Consider the following 27,849-nt stretch of genomic DNA (forward strand, 5'->3'; position numbering starts at 1 on the left):
GCAAAAAATAGTCTTGTTTTTTCTTTTTCCTTTTCCTTTTCATGACTGTTGGGTCCTCATATAACAGAATATTCCTACTCTCATACATTCTGTATAATTTCAGAATAGGAGATAATTAAATTTTGAATCTGGCAAATAGCAATGGACTTGGCAGGTTAGTCTGTGGAAGAGGCTCAGTCTGTTAAGGAACCTATTGATAGTGTTTTGTAAGTCAGCAACCAGTTGTCCACAGATAGTGACATGTAATTGCCTTGAATTGCTTTCTGGGATGACATTTCCTATCTTTTTCTCTGCTGTAAAATCAGCCACTGGAAAAAAGAGTCAGGTCTGGGAGATGAGCATCTACTGTATTTTGCCTGCATATATGTATAATAAACAACTGCATTTAGTAGTTTAGAACTTTAAAGGTAAAATATGCTTTCTTCTACAACTTGACATGACTTAGGCATAAAAGTGATTATTCTTGGCTCAGCTTTTGTCATAAGTCTGCTCTATAACATTCTGTCCTAAATTCTTAAAATGGCAGGGAGGAGGAGAAGAGAGAGGAGGCAGACCCTTCTTTAGGAGGGGAATATGGCTATTCAAACATACATGAATAGTAGGAATTTTTTGCTTGTTTGGGCCACAGAAATTTTTTACCATAATAAAGGGTAGGCGGATGACCGATACGAAGCCCTGAAACTGAAGAAAAGCATGTTTGTGCCTAGTAGAGAAGAAGAAAACAGTAGTTCATCAGAGTGAAAATATTATTGCATTGTGGAAGGTCACTGTCAATATAGGTTACCTACCAGGCATCTGTCTCTCAAAGTAGACTTGTCTAATCTTGTAACCTAATTTTTTTTTTAAAGTCACATTAATTTCATTCATGAAATTGTTTTCTGGGCCAGTCACTGCTTTTTTAAAAATTATTATTACCTGCTTCCTTTTTAGCTTGTGAACTCCCCATCATAAACCAGATTAGAGTCTCGGTGCCAGAAAAATAGTACTGAATATTAATTTCATAAACCTGATGTATAAGGAGAACATTACATAATTTTTCATGTTATATACACAAAATTGAAATTCACTACCGAACCCTTCAGTTTCATGTGAGAAGTGGCTCAGACATAGTATTCTGTTGACTTGAAATCTTCTAATTTGATAAACCTCAAGTACCACAAATATCTACATCATATTTAGATCATATCTATATCATATTTAGATTCAAAATGCATTTTCATGAGATATTCAGTAGCGAGAGGATGACCTCACAAAACTGAAGAACTTCATCCTTTTGATGTGTACTGCCTTCTAGGGAAAAAAAAAAAACATTGAAAGAGGACCTTGCCCATTTTACTCTAGTAGAATATTTTAGAAACTGAGTAATTAAAAAGTAAAAAAGGCTTTAAACTAGGTTCGACGGGGACAGGTGAGCAAAGCCCACAGGTAAGTGGGGAACATGGAGACCGGTGAGATGGGTCGGAAACGAGAGGGAGTGTGGGCTATATTGGCAGAGAGAAAGGAGGGTCAGGACAAAACTGGGAGGAAAGATCAAACCAGTATCTCAGATGCCTATATACAAATGCGAGAAGCATGGGGAATAAGCAGGAAGAACTGGAAGTGCTAATAAATAAATACAACTATGACATTGTTGGCATCACCGAAACTTGGTGGGATAATACACATGATTGGAATGTTGGTGTGGATGGGTACAGCTTGCTCAGGAAGGATAGACAGGGGAAAAAGGGAGGAGGTGTTGCCTTATATATTAAAAATGTACACACCTGGACTGAGGTAGAGATGGACATAGGAGACGGAAGTGTTGAGAGTCTCTGGGTTAGGCTGAAAGGGGTAAAAAACAAGGGAGATGTCATGCTAGGAGTCTACTACAGGCCACCTAACCAGGTGGAAGAGGCTTTTTTTAAGCAACTAACAAAATCATCCAAAGCCCAAGATTTGGTGGTGATGGGGGACTTCAACTATCCGGATATATGTTGGGAAAATAACATAGCGGGGCACAGACTATCCAACAAATTCTTGGACTGCATTGGAGACAACTTTTTATTTCAGAAGGTTGAAAAAGCTACTAGGGGGGAAGCTGTTCTAGACTTGATTTTAACAAATAGGGAGAAACTCGTTGAGAATTTGAAAGTAGAAGGCAGCCTGGGTGAAAGTGATCATGAAATCATAGAGTTTGCAATTCTAAGGAAGGGTAGAAGGGAGAACAGCAAAATAGAGACAATGGATTTCAGGAAGGCAGATTTTGGGAAGCTTAGAGCTGATAGGTAAGGTCCCATGGGAATCAAGACTGAGGGGAAAAACAACTGAGGAGAGTTGGCAGTTTTTCAAAGGGACACTATTAAGGGCCCAAAAGCAAGCTATTCCGCTGCTTAGGAAAGATAGAAAATGTGGCAAAAGACCACCTTGGCTTAACCACGAGATCTTGCACGATCTAAAAAATAAAAAGGAGTCATATAAAAAATGGAAACTAGGACAGATTACAAAGGAGGAATATAGGCAAACAACACAGGAATGCAGGGGCAAGATTAGAAAGGCAAAGGCACAAAATGAGCTCAAACTAGCTATGGGAATAAAAGGAAACAAGAAGACTTTTTATCAATACGTTAGAAGCAAGAGGAAGACCAAAGACAGGGTAGGCCCACTGCTTAGTGAAGAGGGAGAAACAGTAACAGGAAATTTGGAAATGGCAGAGATGCTTAATGACTTCTTTGTTTCGGTCTTCACCGAGAAGTCTGAAGGCATGCCTAACATAGTGAATACTAATGGGAAGGGGGTAGGTTTAGCGGATAAAATGAAAAAAGAACAAGTTAAAAATCACTTAGAAAAGTTAGATGCCTGCAAGTCACCCGGGCCTGAAGAAATGCATCCTAGAATACTCAGGGAGCTAATAGAGGAGGTATCTGAGCCTCTAGCTATTATCTTTGGAAAGTCATGGGAGACGGGAGAGATTCCAGAAGACTGGAAAAGGGCAAATATAGTGCCCATCTATAAAAAGGGAAATAAAAACAACCCAGGAAACTACAGACCAGTTAGTTTAACTTCTGTGCCAGGGAAGATAAAGGAGCAAGTAATTAAGGAAATCATCTGCAAACACTTGGAAGGTGGTAAGGTGATAGGGAACAGCCAGCATGGATTTGTGAAGAACAAATCATGTCAAACCAATCTGATAGCTTTCTTTGATAGGATAACGAGCCTTGTGGATAAGGGTGAAGCTGTGGATGTGGTATACCTAGACTTTAGTAAGGTATTTGATACGGTCTCACATGATATTCTTATTGATAAACTAGGCAAATACAATTTAGATGGGGCTACTATAAGGTGGGTGCATAACTGGCTGGATAACCGTACTCAGAGAGTTGTTATTAATGGTTCCCAATCCTGCTGGAAAGGCATAATGAGTGGGGTACCGCAGGGGTCTGTTTTGGGACCGGCGCTGTTCAATATCTTCATCAACGACTTAGATATTGGCATAGAAAGTACGCTTATTAAGTTTGCGAATGATACCAAACTGGGAGGGATTGCAACTGCTTTGGAGGACAGGGTCATAATTCAAAATGATCTGGACAAGTTGGAGAAATGGGCTGAGGTAAACAGAATGAAGTTTAACAAAGACAAATGCAAAGTGCTCCACTTAGGAAGGAAAAATCAGTGTCACACATACAGAATGGGAAGAGACTGTCTAGGAAGGAGTACGGCAGAAAGGGATCTAGGGGTTATAGTGGACCACAAGCTAAATATGAGTCAACAGTGTGATGCTGTTGCAAAAAAAGCAAACATGATTCTGGGATGTATTAACAGGTCTGTTGTGAGCAAGACACGAGAAGTCATTCTTCCGCTCTACTCTGCTCTGGTTAGGCCTCAGCTGGAGTATTGTGTCCAGTTCTGGGCACCGCATTTTAAAAAAGATGTGAAGAAATTGGAAAGGGTCCAGAGAAGAGCAACAAGAATGATTAAAGGTCTTGAGAACATGACCTATGAAGGAATGCTGAAAGAATTGGGTTTGTTTAGTTTGGAAAAGAGAAGACTGAGAGGGGACATGATAGCAGTTTTCAGGTATTTAAAAGGGTGTCATGAGGAGGAGGGAGAAAACTTGTTCACCTTAGCCTCTAAGGATAGAACCAGAAGCAATGGGTTTAAACTGCAGCAAGGGAGGTCTAGGTTGGACATTAGGAAAAAGTTCCTAACTGTCAGGGTGGTTAAACACTGGAATAAATTGCCTAGGGAGGTTGTGGAATCTCCATCTCTGGAGATATTTAAGGGTAGGTTAGATAGACATTTATCAGGGATGGTCTAGACAGTATTTGGTCCTGCCATGCAGGCAGGGGACTGGACTCGATGACCTCTCGAGGTCCCTTCCAGTCCTAGAATCTATGAATCTATTACTAAGTACTGTATAAACATGTTTTGTAATGGAGGTGGGGGTGGGGGGGATTTTAGGTAAAATTCCCTCTTCTGAGTCTGCTATTAGAAGTCTTTATCTTGCTGAAAGGTTGTGAAATTAACATGTAATGTCTTCTACCTGCAGACCGTTAAATGATAAAATTAAATGTGTTTGTAATCAGAAAAATTATGTTAATCTCTTACTATAGAAACAAATAATTCTTCTGCTGTTAAGCCATTAGTGCAAGATGGAAAATGCTTGGGATCTGCCCAAGCTATACCTGGTTAGCAGGTATTATCCACCTAACTTGGGAGAGATCTGAATTCTTCCTTTTATTCTGTTTTTGGCTCCAGTATAATCCTGATTACTTTTTTGACATTAGTTTTCCAATCCAGAAGTTCAGTGGGACATTTCCCATGAATCTATTACTCACATGCTTAATTGTTTGCAGAACTGGGTGCTTACTCTATTATAGTTGATTGTAACTCAGTACAGTACGTGCTTATTTTTTACCTTCTTCCTTTTAGCATTTTAAGTTAATTTTTTCCCTGATTAATGGTAAATGGGGTTACACAGATGTCAGTGAAGGCAGAATTTGGCTTACATACATACATACATACATACATAATATACTGGCTCTTGCTGTTTTGTGGGTTGTATTTTTGGAACTTTGAGTTACTTTATAACAATATAAGCGGGGAGTATTTACAGACTATTGTGATTGCTTTCTTTACTTGTACTTTTGAACTTATTATATAGTATAAAATCTTGATAACGTAACATCTAGCAAGAAGACTTTGCCATGATCAACTCCTAAAGTCACTTAGTAGAATCTGACATATGAATAATATTTTAAAATGTGAAACAATGTATTTAAATATATAAAAGTTCCAAAGCTCCATTTACCTTGAACTGATTACAGTGTTACCTACAGAACACATACACTGGCCACATAAAAGCTATATGGAGTTCTTCCCTTTTTATGACTATTGCTGGTGGTATGGATCCCATAATATCCCTACCACTTTCCACTGAATGATATGAAAGATACTTTCTGCTCCATCTGCATGAAATCGGCATTTTTCCTTAGATATCACCATTAAATTGGCACTTCCCCAACAATTCTCGATGAAATTACTATGGTAATTGCCTTTTTCTGCTAGCTGCTTGTTTGCATGTCTTAAACCAACAGGTTGGTGTATATTTCAACTGTTAATGCACTCACTTTCCTTTCTGATATTCCCTAAAGATTATATTTAAAGAAATATAAACAGTTACAATTTGCTACACTTTAACAACATTGCAAATCTATTTAATCAAAATAAGTGAATATTTATAAAGTTCTAAACTGTGTGAAAACTCACCATCTTCTTGCAGGTAAATTTACACTTGCATTTAAAGGGCTCTGTGCCTTGTAATGCAGCTACATTTATTGCTCTGAGCGGATCTGTTCCTGGATTGCATTTGTGGTTTGCACTGAACCTTATTTAAGTAATCTGTAACAGTGAACACTGACACTATTCAATTGAACATCCTGTCAGAATTACAGGTCAACATTTGGTATGACACCTACTTAGGTAATTAACAAAGTAAAATATGGTCTCAGAAAAGGAGAAAACCTATTTAATGTGTTTGCTTTGAAATGCATTCTTCATTTGTATGGAAACATGCTACATTTGGGTTCAACTAAAACATATGGAACTGATTGAAGGTATGGTTTGTATTCATGGGTGAAATTTGGATCTCTCTTTGAGTATTTCTGAGATTACTATGGAATAGTTTACAGCATCCTACAAAAGTATCACAGCAAACATTGATTTTATTTTATTTATCACTGTGACGTTCTGTTCAGGACACCCAGAACAGTAAACCACTGTGTTAGCCATCTGCCTCAGATGGAGATTAGACTGTGTGTCAGCTTCCTGTCACACAGGTCTGTCTACCAGCAAACTCCTCAAGGTTCTGCCAGATTAACCTGTCCTTGCAGGTAACAATCAGTGAACCTGACTCCCCCAGAGACATCTTTCTCCATTTTCCAATCCCTCTTACTGTGACACTCACAGAAATTGTTAAATTTTTGCTGCCTCCAAAGAGACAGTGTACACTCTAGCCTGTTAAGTTAGCTGAAGATTCATACTTCACAATAATCCACAGCACTTGAGAGGGTTTTATAATAAAACAAGAATAAGTTCATTAATAAAGAACAGACATTAAGTGATACTAAGCAAGAGAAACACAAACAGGTATGGTTACAAACAAAACAAATAAAGCATGCCTGTCTGGTGTCTAAAGTTTAACACATTACAATCTTGACCTCAGGCAGTTCCGCACCTGTAGTCATTTCTCAGAGACTTCAGCCTGCATGGTTGGAGGATCTGCCTTTCACAGATTCCAAGAGGTCTGGTCTCTTTTGTCCCTTAAATGATCGGAAACTCAAATGTCTTTTGCTCCATTTATATTATCCAAAATCCATTGTCTCTACTTCAAGAGCCAGGAAGTTGTCCTGGAGTGCTGACTCTGTCATCCAGCATGCTTACTAAGCTGTCTCCTCTGCCACTTGTTAACTTTCTTTACCTTATATGTAAATGTACCTGTCTTGTTTTCTGCCTGTAATCAAGTTGGTCAGACAGGTAAATCCACATTCCTTTGTCAGGCTTGGTGTATACACACTGCCTCCCAAACCAATTTTAAGAACATATTTCCAGCGCAAATATATAACTCTTTGTACCCAATCTGTACATACATCACTGTAGTAGATTGCGCACTCACTGCCGCGGCGCCTCCTGCTTGTTGCTTCGGGAATTAGCTCAATTCCAGCATTCAGAGTGCCTCCTACTGGCCGGCATCTCTCTTTCCTTGGGGTGCTGCCCCACAGCAGTGCCCCCACACTCTGGGTCTCCCTTCCCAGGGGACCCCCCTCTCCCTATGCCCACCTTGCCTCAGTGGCTACTGCCAGTCGTCATCTAGCCCCCTTTCTCTGGGGCAAACTGCAGTCTGTAATGGCCATTCATCATTGGCAAGGGGGTTGGACCAGCTGCCTCTGCCTATCTTCAGGCTGCACCTCTGCAGCCCCAGTACCTCCTTAGGCCTTAACAAGGCCTGAGCCTGGGGAGTTGCCAGGCTGGAGCTCCCCAGCTCCTCTTGCCCTTCCCCAGCACTGCTGTGCTTTAGGTACCATGTGCTCCCACGCAGCTAGGTCCTTCCCACTCCAAGGCTGGAATGAGACTGACCCAGCTCCTCCCTTATCCCTTATATCAGGGCCAGCTGTGGCCTGATTGAGTGTGGCCACAGCTGTGGCAGCCTCACCCAGTCAGGCTACCTTTTTCCCCAGGAGCGGGGTAACTGCCTCGCTACAATCACTCAGTGATTTTTGTGACCAGCGTGTCACCAGTTTACATACGATACCTTACATGACAACTTCTACATACGTATTATGACAACAGTATGTTGGCAATAATGAGGGTGTCTGGCCTGATATGAGTTACAGTATGGTGGGCTCTCTACTAGTTGGCATTGCGGGGCTCTAACGGTCATACTCACACATTTATAGTTGCTCTTGCATACTAATTGTAGTTCAGATATGGAGCATACTCAAACTTTTCTTTTTGCCTCATCTTTATAAGACCTCTGTGGTTTTATGTTTTCCTATATATTGATTGTAGTTATTTTCCGTTGGTTGGTTTATTGCTATACCACATTTATCTCTACTACAAGCTGTCTAGAATTTCTAGTTGTCTCTAGCAGGGGCAGAAGAATATTTTTCTCATTACTCTATTCTAAATTATTACGAATGGAAATTGCTCTTACAAGTTCAGCTTTTTAAGGTGCTGCTGAACACCAAAGTCAGTTTTCTGGGTATTAATTCATGGTTGGGATTTGAGCATTGTGTCATCTTGGACTCCCTGTATTTCTTGGATTGGACTCCGACTGACAAACATGTTTTGAAGTTAAGAAGGGGTAGGAAGACCATTTGGTCATATCTGTGCACTAAATTCCAATGAATAGAATCTGCTCTTGTGAGTTTTGTGTTAAGGATGCAATTCAACGAATATTTATTGTGCCTCTTACCAGGCAGAAAAGCCTGTATGGGTTGGACTTAATCACAAAGAGCATAATCATGAATCACTTTATATGGCATTAGCTCATAGGACTCCATGGAATTTGCTCAGGTTTAAGGCTTTTAATAGATGGCAGATTCCTACTTAGTTTGACAGTTAGGAGTTTGCTTTTGTCCATGACTTCATGGAAGTTAAGCAACTGGAAAAGATAAATTGGAGACATATTTCCCTCAGACTTTGTTGTTAAAGTACAGTTTTGACCACAAGGCCTCTTTAGCCATTCATGAGTACATAGGGAAGGTATCTCTAGACATTTGCTGAAAGAACTATCCGTGTCTGAAATTATGGAGGTGCCTGGTAACTTCATCATTAGGATTGCTATTTTAAAAGATCTTAAAATGGGGCAAAAATTCCTGTTTACATCTAAAAGTAGATGGTCAATTGGTATGAAATTTCACACAGTGTTAATTTTTATGCCCTTTGAATTTTTTTTAATTTTTTTGTTTTTGTTTTTCTTCATAAGTTATTAATGCCAAGTCTGATATTGGGTTGTATCTGAAATTTGTCCATGTTAGTCCTACTTTTCATTGACTGAAATCTTTTTAAAAAAGAGGAATGTCTTGAGTAAATTTGGTGCAACTAACTGCTCTTTTATTTATTTTTTTAATATTTGGATTTAGGGTAATTTTTTAGCCATTGTTCATTCAGTAACTATAACTGAATGTTGTGTTGGGAGAGGGAACTTTAGTAAAGGACTTTGTGCAGAAGAAGAAGGACTGACCCTTGTGCACCTTCTCTGTTTTACAGTAATATCTGACAGGAAAGAGTAGCTCCTGATGGGGAAAGTTTCATCAGACAGTTTTTGTGTGTGCCCACGAGCCTTTAATCAGGTATATGTAAGCCCAGTCCCAATCAATCGCATTTGTAAGCACTGTGCAGAACCAACTGCTACACCAAACATCCACAGCTACTGCTGGAGGGGAAAAATAGTTTGGTAAACGGGTGTATGTAGACGGACCAAAGGATGGCAGAGTTAAGGTTACATTTATCTCTTGAGGGGAGTGCAGCTTCAAATGACCATATCTAATTGTCAGTAGCTAATACTAAAGATTCAGTCCCACACACGCTCTGGTAGAAATACCAGCACCCTCCCCTTTACCAGAAGCTGGACTAGATTTCTCACCAAGACATCGCCCAGGTCTACTAGTGGATCAGCTAGTCCTTGGTGCAATTGAATGGAAACAGAGTCAGAGGACCATTATAAGCTATCACAAGTAAGAACTACCCTAACTTTAGCTACAAGTGGTCCTATAGGGGATATTTTGTTGTCAAGGAACAGCCAGAAAACAGAGCATGCTGATCCCACACTCTCTAAAACTGGGTTTGGGGAGTTGATTGTTTGGTGCCAGCTATACCAGCTTTAAGTAACCCAGAGATTCCTCTTAGTGCAGCATTCCGGCCAGTCTGTTGCCTCAGCATCACAAAGCAGTAAGGCTAGCCAGAAAAAAAATTACATTTCAGGAAAAACTTTAAAGTTTTGAACTTTTTGTTCTTGTGTTTTCAATCCCCATCAGATCTTTTAAAAGTTTTTGTGAAAACACCTAAGGAAGAGGGAGACCCAGATCTGGTCAGAATAGCCAGTAGCTTGATGGTAAGGGCACTCACCTGGGATGCTGGTTCAAGTCCCTCCTCTTCCCGATTCAGAACAGCAATTTGACCCTGGGTGTCACATGTTCCAGGTGAGAGCCCTAACCCCCAGGCTGTTGGCTTTTGAGGGGATGGGGTCATGGTGGAGATTGTGTATGTCTGTGTGTGTGTGTCTCTCTCTCTCTCTCTGTGACCAGAAATTCCATCCTGGATCTGAGAGACCTTTCATGGAAATGTATTGGTTTTGATGAAAATTTCATTAGGAACATTTTGACATTCTCAAAATTTTGACCAGTTTTGCAAAGCAGCCATAAGTTGGACTGAAGATGTAGCTCTTTGTCTTCATTTTATAGTTCCACAGTGACGAGGTGTCTGGTATGGTGTTTCAAGCCCCAAGAAAGAACATGAGTAATATTTTATTACCTAAAAGTTTATGTTGTACAATTAAGTTTCAAAATATAACAAGAAAATATAGCGCCCCACTCTTCCTCTACTAATTTCCCACATTACAGAAGAAAGAAGACTTTTAGGGAGTCAACTGGCCACTCTTATAATAGAGAGGTGAGAGCTTACGTCTTCAGAGACATTCCAGAGACTCCTTTAGGAAAACCACAGGAAACTAGTGTTGATGCTCCTGGTATTTCTAAGGTAAAAAAACAAATAGGGAAAAAATTTAAAAATCAAAACTTTCTTTGTATACCATAAATGAACAAACATGCTCAACTTTATTTAATCCTTTTCAGATCACTTTTAAGTAATTATAACATCTTAATATATTAAACATTAACTTTGAGATATGTAGAAACTAGGGCTGTCAAGCCATTAAAAAAATTAATTGTGTTGTTGTTAATAGAATACCATTTAAATATTTTTGGATGTTTTCTACATTTTCAAATATATTGATTTAAATTACAACACAGAATACAAAGTGTACAGTGCTCAGTTTATATTTACTTTTGATTGCAAATATTTGCACTGTAAAAAACAAAAGAAATAGTATTTTCAGTTCACCTAATACAAGTACTGTAGTGCAATCTCTTTATCATGAAAGTTGAACTTACAAATGTAGAATTATGTACAAAAAAACCTGCATTCAAAAATAAAACAATGTAAGACTTTCAAGCCTAAAAGTCAACTCAGTCCTACTTCTTGTTGAATAAGTCACTCAGATAAACAAGTTTGGTTAGAATTTACAGGAGATCATGCTGCCTGCTTCTTGTTTACAGTGTCACTTGGAAGTGAGAACAGGGCATTCGCCTGGCACTGTTGTAGCTGCTGTCTCAAGTTATTTACGTGCCAGATGCGCTAAAGATTCATATGTCCCTTCATGCTTCAACCACCATTCCAGAGGACATGCGTCCATGCTGATGATGGGTTCTGCTTGATAACGATCCAGAGCAGAGCGGACTGACATGTTCATTTTCATCATCTGAGTCAGATTCCACCAGCAGAAGGTTGATTTTCTTTTTTGGTGTTTCGAGTTCTGTAGTTTCTGCATCAGAGTATTGCTCTTTTAAGACTTCTGAAAACATGCTCCACACCTCATGCCTCTCAGATTTTGGAAGGCATTTCAGATTCTTAAATCTTGGGTCGAGTGCTGTAGCTATTTTTAGAAATCTCACATTGGTACCTTCTTTGCGTTTTGTCAAATCTGCTGTGAAAGTGTTCTTAAAACGAATGTGTGCTGGGTCATCATCCAAGATTGCTATAACATGAAATATATGGCAGAATGTGGGTAAAACAGAACAGGAGACATACAGTTCTCCCCCAAGGAGTTCAGTCACAAATTTAATTAATGCATTATTTTTTTAATGACCATCATCAGCATGGAATCGTCCTCTGGAATGGTGGCCGAAGCATGAAGGGGTGTACGGATGTTTAGCATATCTGGCATGTAAATACCTTGCGACGCAGCTACAAAAGTGCCATAGAAACGCCTTTTCTCACTTTCAGGTGACATTATAAATAAGAAACAGGCAGCAGTATGTCCCGTAAATGTAAACAAACTTGTTTGTCTTAGTGATTGGCTGAACAAGAAGTAGGAATGAGTGAACTTGTAGGCTTTAAAGTTTTACATTGTTTTCTTTTGAGTGCAGTAATGTAACAAAAAAAAATCTACATTTGTAAGTTACACTTTCACGATAGAGAGATTGCACTACAGTACTTGTCTGAGGTGAATTGAAAAATACTATTTTTGTTTATCATTTTTACAGTGCAAATACTTGTAATAAAAAATAAAGTGTGCAATGTACACTTTGTATTCTGTGTTGTAATAGAAATCAATATATTTGAAAATGTAGAAAAACATCCAAAAATATTTAATAAATTTCAATTGGTATCCTATTGTTTAACAGTGCGATTATTTTTTTTTAGTTAATGGCATGAGTTAACTGCGATTAATGGACAGCCCTAGTGGAAACTCAAAAATTTAGAAAAACATTTTCAATTAGTGTTTGAGTTTTGAGAGTGGGAAATAGTTCATGAACAAATGTTGCTCAGACTTTTTTTAAACCCCTTTAAGGCTGAGATCAAGCATGGAAAATTTTAGTCAAAGAGGGAAAAGTTAAGGAACTCATAAGTGCCTTTGCAACCTAAAGAATACTACTGACTACCTATTATTTCTACATAGGTAATCTAATTAATCCTTTAAAATCTAATATTTACTCATTTCTTGATTAATATGTCAGACAAGGTCAATAGTTCCTTCAAGTTTATTTTGAAAAATCATAACTATATTAACCTGTAATATGTGAGTTTTTCTTTTATTCAATTTGAAATACCTGTCCTTAATATGGTAGTACAATGGCTTAATCCTAGCGTAGAATGCCTTTTTCCACAGCACTGAGGTCCAGAGAGGAGGAAAGGAGAATCTGAAAGAGGCTGAAAGGTCATAAAAAAAGCAGAAGTTGGAGAGAGAGAGGTTGATTTTTCTCTCAGCCCCTCTTCACAAACACTCTGCAGCTGGAAGTCTGTGGATTGCTTCTGATTTGCCTGCAAGAGAATAAGCAAAGCGGTGGGTAGCTTGCTTTGCCCCAAAAAATGGAAGGATTTCCAAGCTAAAACCTACTTGATAGTAATTCAGTGAATGCTTGATGTTGGTTGTACACATTGAAACATTAAGTTTTTCATGGCTTCTGTTTAACTTGCAACGGAGCTAGTATGCAGCCACAGAGGAGTCAGTGACAGCGTGAAAGCCCTATTAAGTGAGCAGTGCTACTTGTGCTATCTGAGCAGTGTGTGGTCTTTGTGTCATGAGGATTCTCTGTGATTGGTGGGATTGGGACCTAAGGCTCCTCGTCCTGCTCTACTTCCCTCTTTCAGTCTTTCCTGTGTAGTTTCAATGATCTTTCCCTGACTACTCCATTTAGCTGCAGATCCCTCTTCCTTGAGAGTTGAAAGTCTGAGGTTGTCTGTGTGGGTGACCCAGGAGTTGTTCAAGTTTGCTTTCACCTTTCCTTGATTTTGCCAGCTGGGGAGAACATAGACCTTAAAATCAAAATATGAAATGTCATTAGTATGTTTATATATCCAGTGCCTGATGTGAATTAATCTTGTGTTGTGTTCTGCTCCTTATGCTATAACATATATAAACTTTATTTGAAAGCATTATTTTTTAAATATAATTTCTAATAATAGTATTTGGAATGACTAGTCATGTCGGAATTGACATTGAGAGAAGCCAGGATAAAATCCAGATTGAACCTACTTGCTAAATAACAACCCTAACTTAATGGGCTACATGTTAGACCAAATATTTTTTTCTTAAATTTATTATAATTGAACTGAAAAGGAGTCTCTCTCCTGTTGAACTGAAGAGATCTGATCTGCATTAGACTGAATGACTCTCTACCTGAGGAGTGCAGTAAGGGCTCTGTGTTCCGTGGCTTAAGCCTGACCTTAGAAGAATTCAGGACGCTGGCAGATGATGATGGAGGCTTCCTTTTTCTGATTTTTTTGGTCAGCTTGCTTTAAAAAGGAAGGTGTGATACTGGATGATAACAAGCAAGAAGACCAGCATCAAGTGATTTGTTTCTTGAGTACTGGCTGGACCATTATTTTAAAGTAACTAGAAAAAACAAGAGAACAAAATAAGACTAAGGGAAAGAAAGGAAACAGTTAGCAAACTGATCTGCATTGTTTACTCCTACTTTATCATCCCTGTTTTTGGTTTCATCTTTTCAGACAAACTGACTTTTCTTTTCATATTGTTAACCACTCTGTCTTTTGACTTTGAACATTTGACTGTTTAAATCCTCTTCCCATAAACTTAAAAACAGAACTATGCTGATAAATATCAGCATACTGTGATTTTCACTTTGTGCAAAGGTTACTAAGGAGTTCTGTATAAAATTTGGTATATGTTTTCAAATGGACTCGAATCTGTCCATTTTTAATACTTTATAATCACCCTATATAGGAATTTTAGTTCAGAAGAAATGTTCTTTGATCAGTCATGCTTATGTTTCTTAGCTTAGCTAAAGCTGGGCCTATTTAGGGCATTACTTCAGGATGATAGAGAAAGCATGGCAAATAAAACTTTATACAGGAAAATCCAGGAGTGGAAAATGGGAACCCCTCATCATTTTGTCTAAAAAGTTACATTAGAAGAAATATGCAATTCAGATGTGATTGCACTCCATACCACCCCACCCCAAAATGGTTTGCTAACCAAAAATGGTTAATGTACCAAAAAAGTTATGCATCTTACGTAAATTTTGTCTGACAGCTAAAAATGTGAACTTCTTAAAAATAGAAAAAGTACCGCTTCCATTAGAAAACAATATGCCTTGCATAAATTTACCAGTGCTCTGTCTTTTAGAGCACAGGGGTAGAGTCTTTTTTTAAAAAAAGTATGCACTTGACAATACATCATATAAGCAGTGATGGAGAGTGAAATTGTTTAATCAGTTGAGATGGCTACTTAATTCTTGATCGAATAATGAATAATAATGCCATGTCATCTCTCTAATCTGATGACCGCTCATAAACTAAATATTGTTGGGCGTAGGCAGTACTTTTGGAAGACCTCCAAAGATAACCAGATGTTTCAGGTTAGTGACCCATTAGATTTCATTCTTCTCTTGGAGTCTGTAGTAAAGCTCTGCTCCAGCACTGTGCTAATGAAGGTGACAACTTGTTCTTGGGTCAAACCAATTTTTTGTGTATGTATCCAGTGGAGATTAGATATAAAAAAAATCTTTAAAATGTAGTTGAAGTTGTAAATATCTATTAAAGTGTCAAAAGCCTTAATATTACATGTTTGGTTGAGAACACAACAGTAGTCAGCTTGGAAATTCAAATATGGGCTGGGGGGAGACACACACAACAAAGTGGGTTTATTTGAAGAGTGATCTCTACATGGACAGATTGGAGGGAGAAGGAAAATTTTTCTTCTAAGCTGCCCCCCATATGGGAGCACTCTTTTCCTAACTGCCCTCTTCTCACTTTCTCAGAATAGGCTTTCTACTTCTCTCCAGATCCATAAAGCAGGCAGAAATGCTTTAAGTGGTTTCTGAATTGGAGCCTAAAGCATGTACTTAAGTCCATCTCTATTCAGGACAGCACTTAATTGAAGTCATGATTGAAGCACATGCTATCCTGAATAGGGATGGACTTTACGCACATGCTTAAGTGCTTTTCTGAAGTGGGGGGGGTCTCACTAGCTAAATTCTAGTAAATCCTAAAATGTTACCCAAACAAAACAAAATGAATTAGGGGCATATATGATATCAAGATGCGTTATGACCTACTTTGGTCAAGTACCATTATGGCTTTGAAGTGATTCTTCATGATGCACAGCTTGGCACCAAAACATTAATAGAATTGTGCGTGTGTGTTGCCCTTAAATATTATTTGTTTCCAGAATTGAAATATAATTGGAAGTATTCCACCTCTTTGTTTTGTCGGTTCTTTCCTTTTTTCCCCTTTACTACCAACACTGACCATAGTTTATCTCCAGTTTTGCAGCATTATGATGGGATATATTTCTAATAAACAATTGGTAATTATCATCATTGCGTAACATTAAAGATTTGCCTACAGTGAGACAGTAAACGAACCTTAAATATATAAACAATATCACTAATAGTATATTATTTCACTAATCTGAATTTTAGGGAAAAAGCTTTAAGATGTAGTTAAAGTTGTAAATATCTATTAAAGTATAAAAATCCATAAGGTTGCTGTTTGATTGAGAAGATGACCGCAGTTGTCAGCTTCAGAATTAAGAAGTGGGACAACAAAGTGGATTTATTTGGGCAGTGATAGTTGTTGAGCTATGCGTTCTCTCAGAAAGAACTGCTAACATTTAGTCAGTATTTATTTTAAAAAGAAAGTTACATGTGAGGATTTAATAATTGAAACACATGAGCAAAAAGTAATCTCCTCAGGCTTGAATACCAATTTGGATGGACCCTTCATCCATTTTTCATGGAAAATGCAATTCCTTAAAGTAATGATCCCGAACCTTAGGATCCCGGGCATCATATTAGGGCCTGCAAAGTTTTAAACCACCTCTTTGTGCCTATTGAAACATCTGTGCTACAGATTTGTAGTGTGTCATGACCTTCATTTGTCATTTTCTTCTTCTTTTTAGCACTATAAAGAGAGGGGATTATTAGGTTCCCGACTTTCACCATACTGGTCCTGTAAAATTTTTGCTTATTGTCTAATTATTCTTAACGCTGTGTGTGACCTGTCAGTGAAGAGAAGTTGGTGGAGAGAGAATTGGGGGTGGGAGAAAAATCTGAACAGGTTTTAAGGCGACTAGGACAGTCTTGAGCACTTTTTGCTCAAGTTTCCTTGTGGCTTTTGCTTTATTTTTTTAACATTAGATATAACAGTTAGAAATCTTCTCTTAACAGCAATGTATTTTGCAGCATTAAATTTCAAAGCCATTCACCACCACACATGGAGGACCTGGTATACACATAGTGGTAATATTAAAAGCCATTTATATAATTCCATAAAAGTACATGTTTACAAAACGGGTTTACAAAATGCCCTAAACATGTTTACATTACAATTTACATGTTTACAAAATACGCTAAAGAGATTTTTCTTGAGAAAAACCAAGACAAGACATGCCTCAATAGTTGAGGAAAGGGAACGATTTATGAGGACAACATTGGAAGTACTATCAGAAGCTGTGAAGAAGAGGAGAGGTAATTGGTGTACAAGAGGAGGGATAATCTTCCCAGCCTATGGGGTAGCAGGAGAATTTTGAACTACAAAGGAAGAGAAAAAAAGGAAAGAAAGGCAATAGGATTTGAAGATGTACAGACTAAGAGGAAATGAGAGCAGAGATCTAGGTGGAGGCAAAATCATGTGGGGCCTTGAATGTGAGGAGGACTTTGAATTGAATGTCGTCATATAATATGGAGGATGAGGGAGTTCTGTAGTGTTTTCTATTACTATTATAACAAGGAGTCTGGTGGCACCTTAAAGACTAACAGATTTATTTGGGCATAAGCTTTCGTGGGTAAAAACCTCACTTGTTCAGATGCACAGAGTGAAAGTTACAGATGCAGGCATTATATACTGACACATGGAGAGCAGGGAGTTACTTCGCAAGCGGAGATCCAGCGTTGACAGGGCCAATTCAATCAGGGTGGATGTAGTCCACTTCCCATAATAGATGAGGAGGTGTCAATTCCAGGAGAGGAAAAGCTGCTTCTGTAATGAGCCAGCCACTCCCAGTCCCTATCCAAGCCCAGATTAATGGTGTTAAATTTGCAAATGAATTTTAGTTCTGCTGTTTCTCTTTGAAATCTGTTTCTAAAGTTTTTTTGTTCAATGATAGTGACTTTTAAATCTGTAATAGAATAACCAGGGAGATTGAAGTGTTCACTTACTGGCTTATGTATATTACCATTCCTGATGTCTGATTTGTGTCCATTTATTCTTTTGCGGAGGGACTGTCCGGTTTGGCCAATGTACATGGCAGAGGGGCATTGCTGGCACATGATGGCATATATAACATTAGTGGATGTGCAGGTGAATGAGCCCTTGATGGTGTGGCTGATGTGGTTGGGTCCTCTGATGTCGCCAGAGTAGATATGGGGACAGAGTAGGCAACGAGGTTTGCTACAGTGATTGGCTTTTACCCACAAAAGCTTATGCCCAAATAAATCTGTTAATCTTTAAGGTGCCACCAGACTCCTTGTTGTTTTTGTAGATACACACTAACACGGCTACCCCCTGATACTTGACACTATTACTATTATGTGTCTCTCAGTTTACCTGTTTGATATATTTTTTTGTCTGACTTCGTGGAGTTAAATCAAAGAAGGCTATTAGCTGAAAACAAGGAGGAATTGAAACAATAACAGAGATAAGATACCCCCTGGGGAAAATACCAGCAGTCCATAACAGGACAGTGGGATAGCTGTTCATTGGGAAATATCTACCTGCCTACCTACCTGCCTGTTTCCAGTCAGGTTAATCTGGCTGATTTTTTCCAGAGTCAGATCCTAAAATGAGATGAACACTAATCCCTTAAATAACCCTGCCAAGAGAATGAAGGAGGTGGAGCTCAACCAGCAGCTGCTCAGGGGGAGGGACTGAGAGTGAGTGCAGGAGGGCAGCCTGTCTCTCCCTGCCCAGAAATAGTTCTATACCTTGCTGCATGTTCTAGGGATGTGGAAGTAAGGCAGAGACTCTGTGGGTTTGTCTACATTATCTGCTGGATTGACGGGCGGTGATCAATCCAGTGGGGGTCGATTTATCGTGTCTAATCTAGACGCGATGAATTGACCGCCGAGCACTCTCCCGTCGATTCCAGTACTCCACCAAGGCAAGAGGAGCAGGCGGAGTCGACGGGAGAGTGTCAGCCGTTGACTTACCGCAGTGAAGACACTGCGGTAAGTAGATCTAAGTACATTGACTTCAGCTACGTTATTCATGTAGCTGAAGTTGCGTAATTTAGATCGATTTCCCTCCCCTCCCCCCCGTGTAGACCAGGCCACAGTGATGTGTCTGAGGTAACTGGGCAGCTCACCTAAGCTTTGAGAGTTTGAGTTTTGGGTGGGACCCAGACATGTAGATTTTTTGTGTCTTCACCCTTTTCTCTGTTTGCCATGGACCTCTGAGCATATGGACAATACATATGTTTGGAAGGAGCTGTTCTGAGTCACTCTAATCGGCCACTGGTCACATGCTCCTGGAGAGAAGCATCTGGCAGTTAACAACTACAGTTGGGCCAGCCCTTTTAACACAATGGGAAACAGTGGGACTGCTATCCCATGATCCAGTTGGAGACTGGTAGAACTGTGGGTTCTACCCTAAAAGAGGTGAAGGTAACAAAACCTGTCATCTGAGGATGCCCATGAGAGATTACAAGGGGATATAAAGTACCACTTACCCTGTAACTCTGGTGGTACAGTGGGAATAGAGGTGGTTATAGCCTAACGAACTGCAGAGTTCCCCTCTGGAAGGAGTTCAGGCAGAGGCCTGTCACTTGGAAACAGTGCCCATGAAAGAGATCACAGGTACAGATCACTGATGAGCCATCATAGAGAGGAAGCTAATGGAAGGTATTCGGGGAGCGACTGTGGTTGGACTGAAATTAAGTGTTTATATGGCCTCCACATATTTGAGTGCCTCATATCACAAGTTTTATTTATGGCCAGATTTTGAAAAATGCACAGATAATTTAAAAATAAGCCATTGATATGCAATGAAAATGTCTGAGAAAAATTGTATAATTGTATTTAGAAACAGTTCTACCTAAATTACCTTTTGGAAGGAATTATGCTGCTAAGGAAAATAAAAACAATAAAGATTCCCTAAGGGCTAACTATCCTTGTGGTTAAGTTTTTTAAATCTAGTTTTTTTCTGGTCATTCTGCTTGTGACTTAGTATATTTGTTTTTGTTTGTAATATAGTTTTTTTGTTTTGTTTTTTAAGGAAAGGGGGACTATGGACTAATGAGAAGTAGTACCAGAATATTAAAATTCTCTTTGGCTGTTTAAACGCAATTTCTTTGCTCCACAAGACACATAAGATGCAGTTATTTTGGATAGGAATTAATTTGGATTAGTGTAAGGTAGAAGTATCCAGTGAATTGATGTATGAAGGAAATGTAAATACAGGAAGTAAAATCCTGGTTCCATTGATGTCAGTGGCAAAACTGCCATTGACTTCAGTGAAGCCAGGATTTCACTCAGAGTATTTGTTAGGTTTTTTTTTTTTTTTTAGCTGTTCCCTCATTGTTTCCTGTTCAGCTCACTAAAGTAATGGTTTCACATGCTATTTAGGGTAGATATCGCCCTCTAAGCTAGTGAGTAAACCAAACAAAACCTTTTCTTCGCTCTGGGTAGCTTCCAGTCTTGGCTGAGAAATAAATTTGAATGCCAAAATAGTACAAGTAATCTAAAATGAACGTATTCACGATAGTTGGCTAGAAAATAATTTTTCTTGCAATTTGTTCAAAGTTAGTGTGATATAAATATTTCTAAACTGCACACTTACTCCATTTTATTCTCCGCTATTACTGTAATAGTACTAGCTTGTGATTCTAATTATCATGACTGTTATCAAGTCACTAGTCACCAAAAGAGTGATAATTCTCAGAACAGTTACACATGCGATGGGTTTATTTTAACACCACAAGTATCAGCAGAAATGTAGCATAATAGATTCCTCCTGGATGTAGCAGAAGAATAGGATATTTTATTACTGCCTTAAAAACTGCTGGAAATGCTTCACTAACAAACCTTGAAATTTTTTTTGGAAATTTAAGTTCAGTTTTGTCTGTCTCAGACATAATATTGCAGTTCCTTTGTATTTATTGGAAAATAAATGGTATTTCCAAATGTTAATGATTTTAAATGGAATATAGGCCTTTAACACAAGAAGTAATTGCTCAAAGACGTGAGCTTGCAAGACAAAGACATGCAGAAAAATTGATGTCCAGTCAAGGACAAGAGCTACCAGAACATGCCCTTTCTGGAAATGAATCTGAACGGACTGTGAAGACTTGTGAGACAAAAGGTACAGTATTTCTCAGGACTGTCTTTTGTCATCCATTTTTCTCATGGGGAAATACTTTGCTTTTATTACAGTAGTGCTTAGGGGTCAGCTGAGAACAGGACCTGATTGTGCTGGGTATGCACCGTACAAACATAGAATAAGAGAGACTACCTTTCCGAAGAGTTTGCAATCTAAATAGACAAGACAAAGGGATAGTATTCACAAACAGAGTGATGGTTTGCAGATACCATATTAGTGCCAGGAATTTTTGTTTGGTTATTTAAATGTTCTAGATGTGGTTTGGTGAAGTGGGATTAACTAGATGGAAAGACAAGGGAAGTCGATAAGAGGGTAGGGCAGGGATGAAAAGGGAGGGAAGGAAAGAGAGGAGCCTAGAGGCCAGGTGGTGTGAGAGTAAGGTGAAGAGCGTGTAAGGGAAAGGGAGGAAGGGGTTGGCGCAAATAACCAATCAAATTAGTCAATCAGTATCACTATTATCTTTAACCTGAATGTCGTTATATGTAAATAGCCTGTTAAGTGTTCATGAGTACAGTAAACTGGACTTTTAAATAAGTGAAAAGGTTAATCCCTAATGGTAGCGGCATTACTTACAGACTGTCTCCACCAACCTCCTTCACCTCCTAAAAGCATTTAATTTGTCTATTTAAAAGAACATCTGGTAGGGACATTTGGCTCTGTGGTTCTTAGTAATACTTTGTCCGAGGACTTGTCTACACATACACATTGTACACCTTCACCCCCAGTACAACCCCCCTGGTGTGGGCGCAGTTATGTCAGTGCTTCATACCTGCAGAGAGATTCCTATGTGGGAGGGGAATAAGCTATGTTAGTGTTAGGCACCTTTGTACTAATATAATTCTGTCCACCATAGGGGTTAAGCTGCTAAAACTATATTTTGATACAAAAATCTTGCCCCTAACCTAAATGGTTACACCAGTACAAAAAATGTGTGGATTAGTCCTGACTCTTGAGTCATAACAGCAGTTCCTTGCTTTCTCCTACTATTTCTTTGCAAGTGATTGGGCGCTGTGATTCATTATTTTTTTTCCTCAAGATGCTACAGAAACTGTTTTTACACTTCATTATTGTTTAACTTTGATTAGGTGATGAGCAGGAGCTCACTAGTCAAACAGAGAGCATGACCCTAAAAACTGTGAAACAAGAAGCAGACAAGGAGTCTTTCATTGCTTTTGCTAGAGTGTTCAGTGGTGTGGTGCGAAGAGGGCAAAAGATCTTCGTTCTGGGACCAAAATATGATCCTGCTGAATCTTTGAACAAGGTAAGAGGTGATAGTAAAATGTTAACATCGTTTGGGATTGTTTCACAACATTGATAACAAACAGCTTTTCAAATGCTGTTCACCAATTAATAATTAGGGGGTAATTTTTTTTCCAGAAATGTCAAAATGACTTAGGAAACTAATTGCCAAAATTTTACTTAGTATTTTTTATTATAACAAAACTAAGCATTATGTGCCTAATCATAGATTCTAAAATGAGGGACTATCAGTCTCACTTGCATTGCAGCTCCAAGTGGAAATTTAATGAAGTAAGTATTGGTGGTTTTGTATGTCATGTATCCTGTTCTTAAGTGTGTGTATAAAATCTATGTATAGTGTGTGTTACATTAGCTATTTTTCATGTGACTTGTAATACTCCTGTGTGACTATTTTAATCAATTAGCTTGTATCTGAATGTTGTTGTATGTTGTCTGATAGCAATGAGCTGGCAGTTACTTAAGTTTTGAAGGCTTTTAAATCAAGGTTTCTGAACGTTAATCTATGAAAGATAGGATTTTGCCTAGTATGTAAGAGATGCCTTTTTATCAATATGTGATTGGGCCCTTGCTCTTATGGGAGACACAGACTACGCTCTAGGTTAGGGTTTATATAATTATTCCATGGAGTTACAGCTGTGATGTGATATCTATCTATCTATCTATCTATCTATCTATCTATCTATCTATCTATCTATCTATCTATCTATCACATTTTTTTTTTTGAGAGCTGATCAATTCATAATGGATCATCCTTTGATTTTACTGGAAAAAATCTGATAATAAACCTTAGCTTGATGACTATAACAGTTAACCTTTTCCAAATGTTAGAACTAAGCCAATAGGGTAGCTTAAAGATGACTGCAAAGGATTTCAAAGAATTTAGACCTGTGCCATTTTTAGCTGCTTCATAATAATAAAGAAAGCCTGAAAGTTTTTGTGTAAAGTTTTCATTTTTGGTGTTTTTTACCTTAGGAATATCAGACAATTCACTTCTCATCATATTGAGTTTTGCTCTAGCTAAAAATTATTTTCTCAGTTACTCAACTTGCACTCTTTTGACTCTGGGAAGGTAATTAGTTCACTAGGTTTGCAGTCATCTCAGAGTCTTTCAAGCTAGACAGAACCTGAATTTCTAATGTAAAATATAAGCAGGAAGAAAAAGGTTGTGGGAGGTGAATATTCTGAACTTTCTCTACTTCTTTATAAAGATAGAACTCAAGTCCAAGTTCTTTTTTCTTTGCAGGTCACTTTTATGAGGAGGAAGGGACAGCTGACTATTTAAAACTTAATGTGCACAAAGTATCTTGGTTTAATTTCAGGCTAGTGAAGGGTGCTCAGTTCTGTGCTTTCAGATAAATGCATAAAGATTTCTAATAAATGCATACATTTCAATAAATTTTGGTGGAATTTAATTTGAAATTTGGAAAGGTAAAAATAGAATTTGATGTAGATATCATCATACAGAACACACACAGGCACTGTCTGAAAATACACTTGCACATGCACAGAATTTACTTAAAACATATTTATTTACTGTTAGCTTCAGTGAATTGCTAGAATCAGTATTTCGGTGTGCAAATTCCAATTTTATAATTGGATTGTGACACACAAGCACAGACAGGAGAACTGACCTAAGTTTTTTGAATTCAGAATAAATAAATAAAACTACTTTGTAATGATTAGCATCTGTTGGGGGATTTTTTTTGGATGCTGTAGCAGGTGGTTTTAAGTTCATGCTTATACTAAGTAGGTATTAGGAAGGTTACTGTGATGTTTCTAAATTCCTTTTTCTGTTAAATTATGCCAAATTGTTTTTATTGTTGCTTTTTCATCTAAGGTATTTTTTTAAGAGGATCACCTTTTTGGGTTTGGAAATCCCATAATGTGCAGCTAACTAAGCTCTGAGGGAGGTATGAATGGCTTTCAGGTCATCAGTGCTGTGATCCTCCTTCAGTGGCATAGATCCTCCCTTCATTGGGAGGAAACTAGAGGAGTCTCTCACACTTGCATTCTTTCTTGTTTTCCTTCCAGCTCTCCACCTTTCAAAGCCAAACTGTGCTCCATTTCCTCTCACCCCTCCACTCTGTTTGCTCATTAGCACTTCCCCATCTCCTAGCAGGGAGCATGATAACATGTTCCTTAGAAGGCATTCCGAGAGGCTTTGAAATTCTGGAAGGGAGCCCAGTTGATTTGTCAGAGTTTTGTTTCTAATAGATGTCTGCTCATTAGACAAGTTAGTGAACTTTAATGCCTGTGCTGCAATCATATTTTTTACTTTGGATCAAGTAGTGCGGGGATTCTTCCACACTCTCACCAAAAGTCAATTCCTTGTATTTCAGTCATGACAAGGCTTTTTACCCTATTTTGTCCTATCCGAGTAACACTTAGGAAGCCAGGAATGTTTGTACATTACTAGAACATGATTTATCTTAGGAAGGTTCAAGACCGTAAATGTCAGAAAGTATATTCATTCTGCACAAGGGCTCTGCCAAGTTTATTTTACCTAATTGGATAAAATAATTCCTCCAAGAGGCTTACTGCATTAGTGGAAAGGAAATACTAAAATCTTTGAGATTAGTCTACTAGATCAATAGTCTCTTCTAGAACAGAGAAAATGGACACATCTTTTTTGATATTTAATGTAACTACTTGAGCTGCACTTTATGCTTTAATGCATTATAGAATTAGGCCTGAATTTTCAAAAGTGACAGCTGATTTTGGTTGTCCAACTCCAGACAGCTATGGCCTAATTTTCAGAATTGCTGGGCTTTTGAAACTCGTACTGACTTTAGTTAAAGTTGGAATTGGTAGTGCTCTGAACTTATAAAACACAGGCTCTACATGACTGAAGTTAGACACCCAAAATTAGAGGTCACTTGAAAATTTAGCTTCTGTGGACATGACATTCAGACAGAACATCTTGCAGTGCATTGTTAACACTAATCCTTCCCTTCTATTTCATAAATACTGTCTGGACTGACACAGAAGATTGAAGAGAAAATGTGAAACTTTTCCTATTTGGTAACTTTCTTCTCCAAGATCTTCTATTCCAGTCCAGACTCTAATACTCTCAGACCCTCTATCTCCTTATATTCTAATATCTTTCAAATATGCTGCTGTGAAGGTGTTCTTTGACTGTTTTTGAAATTTCAGCTATGTTCAGAGTTAACATCGTCAAAATAGTTTGAGTACTGTCTCCATTGCTAACTCCAATATCTAGACCAAGGGTCAGCAACGTTCGGCATGCGGCTCGCCAGGGTAAGCACCCTAGCGGGCTGGGCCAGTTTTATTTACCTGCTGACGCGGCAGGTTCGGCTGATTGCAGCCCCCACTGGCCACGGTTCGCCGTCCCGGGCCAATGGGGGCGGCGAGAAGCGGTGTGGGCGAGCAATGTGCTGGCCGCGGCTTCTCGCCACCCCCATTGGCCTGGGACGGCGAACCGCGGCCAGTCGGGGCTGCGATCGGCCGAACCTGCCACGTCAGCAGGTAAATAAAAGTGGCTCGGCCCGCCAGGGTGCTTACCCTGGCGAGCTGCGTGCCGAATGTTGCCGACCCCTGATCTAGACCAATAGAAGATCTCAAGAAAATGATTAGGAAGAAAATGTTTCCCTTTGCGGGGGAAAATACTAGTTAATGAATTGTGTTAAATTTTGGCTTTTGGTATTTTGGAACTGTGTTCATATAAGCTAATTTATTACTTATGAAAATATTTGTGTTATCCTTAAAATAAAAAATGTTCTGAGATAAATATGCTCTCTAAAAATTAACAAAAGTAACAAATTACATTATACTCTTGCTACTATGTCATTCTAACAGTAATTTTTCATGGGTTCCCTGTATGAACCCTGTTTACCCACAAGTTTGATTTAGAAATCAGTGTTAATCAAATTATTTTATCAGAATTTCTTCTGACAGATAACTTTGTTAAACTAAACATGCTGTAAGTTTGTATTTTGTCAGTTCTGGAGGTCTAGAGTCACCTCAGAATCAAGTTAATAGCAGTTACTTAGAGATAAATATCCAACATTGATTATTTTTCTCTGTGCCTAGTTACCGTCAGGTTGTTCTGCTGCAGATGATCTGCCATCAATACCTCACATGGCTTGCTGTACATTAGAGAATCTCTATTTGCTGATGGGAAGAGGACTAGAGGATCTAGAAGAAGTGCCTTCAGGCAATGTTCTAGGTAGGACTGTGTTAATGGTTCAGTTCATAGAGCCTTGAATCCTGAGGTCATTAAGTATATAAAAGATATAGAAATCATTCAGATCTGATTAAAATCAATAAGAAATCAAAGTTTTAAGCTAATATTTATCTTCATGGTTTAAGTGGATTGAAGATGGAAAAAGGACTAGGCCATTTTAATTGCAATGTTTGTGACCCTTCAATCAGGAAGGGGGAAAAATACATTAGTGGGAGAAATCAGTGATTGAGAGTTAAACTGGTCTGAATCCCTGTTTTATATTCGATCCTGGACCACTGCCAGGAAGGCATCACCATCAGGAGGGACTAATGGCAATGTTAGGGTCCAGTGTTTCGTGAACCGCAAGGATTGGAAATGCTTTCCCCACAGTGGAAAACTTGTAATCCCAGTTTTCTTGTGGTGTGGTTTTTATCATTATTATTATTATTATTATGAACTATTTGTGTTGTGGTTTGGTAGCATCGAGAGGCCCTTATCAGGATTGGGGTCCATTGCGTTAGGTTTTGTATACAATCATAAAATTACATATCTCTGCCCCAGAGTGCTTACATAAAATTACATATCTCTGCCCCAGAGTGCTTACAAGCATATTGTAATGTCTGTTTGATATTGGTTGCTAAAATCATATCATAGTTGACTTTTTTGAGGGGGTAGGAGGGTAGTTAATCAAAATGGTATTTGGAAATTATTGTGATTTTGAAGGTTGATTATCTCTCAACCTGTTAAGACTGGAAATACTTTAGAGCAATACAGATTCTTTCCCAACCAATAAACTTTTCCAAATCCTCACCTCAGACCAGTGATAGCTAAGAACCATTCTTATGCCTGTGACAAATTCCCACACTCCTCCCCCCCCACACATATACTTACTTCTTTGAAGGATAAATAAGTTGCCCTAATCCTTTTTGTTCTGTTCAATTCTGAATGTTCAGTGCTGAACATTTTGCTTTGGTGCTTCAGTTACTGACCATTTCCTGTGACTTATTTCTTTTATTAATTATCTTTTTACCTCAAAAACAGCATTATGTTAATATGATCCTTGCCTTAATTTGACATTATATTTATGGTTTTCCTTCAAAATTTGCCTGCATTATAGTAAAACTTATCATTTTAAAATCTATAAATTGATTCATATGAAATGTAAAAATAGGTTGCATATTGTGAATATAACAGACCGCAATCTGGTATGGTCTTTCATCTGTTTATATTACTAAAGGGCTGTATTTTTAAAACAAAGGAATTAATTGATATGTCAGAGCACTTGCATGTTTAAACTGTTATGTAGTATT

At 38.4% G+C, this 27,849-nt stretch overlaps 1 protein-coding gene across 2 annotated transcripts in view; it reads left to right on the forward strand.

Moving 5' to 3' along the window:
- EFL1 (elongation factor like GTPase 1) overlaps positions 1–27,849 on the forward strand; it is a 152,240-nt gene that overhangs the window by 29,223 nt on the left and 95,168 nt on the right. For both annotated transcript variants that reach the window (XM_034783431.1, XM_034783430.1), the window contains exons 13-15: positions 20,927–21,078; positions 22,182–22,357; positions 26,407–26,542. In XM_034783431.1, the coding sequence (XP_034639322.1) occupies positions 20,927–21,078; positions 22,182–22,357; positions 26,407–26,542 (464 nt within the window). The remainder of the gene's footprint in view (positions 1–20,926; positions 21,079–22,181; positions 22,358–26,406; positions 26,543–27,849) is intronic.

Source organism: Trachemys scripta, chromosome 10 (assembly GCF_013100865.1).
Source record: "Trachemys scripta elegans isolate TJP31775 chromosome 10, CAS_Tse_1.0, whole genome shotgun sequence".
NCBI classification, from domain to species: Eukaryota; Metazoa; Chordata; order Testudines; family Emydidae; genus Trachemys; species Trachemys scripta.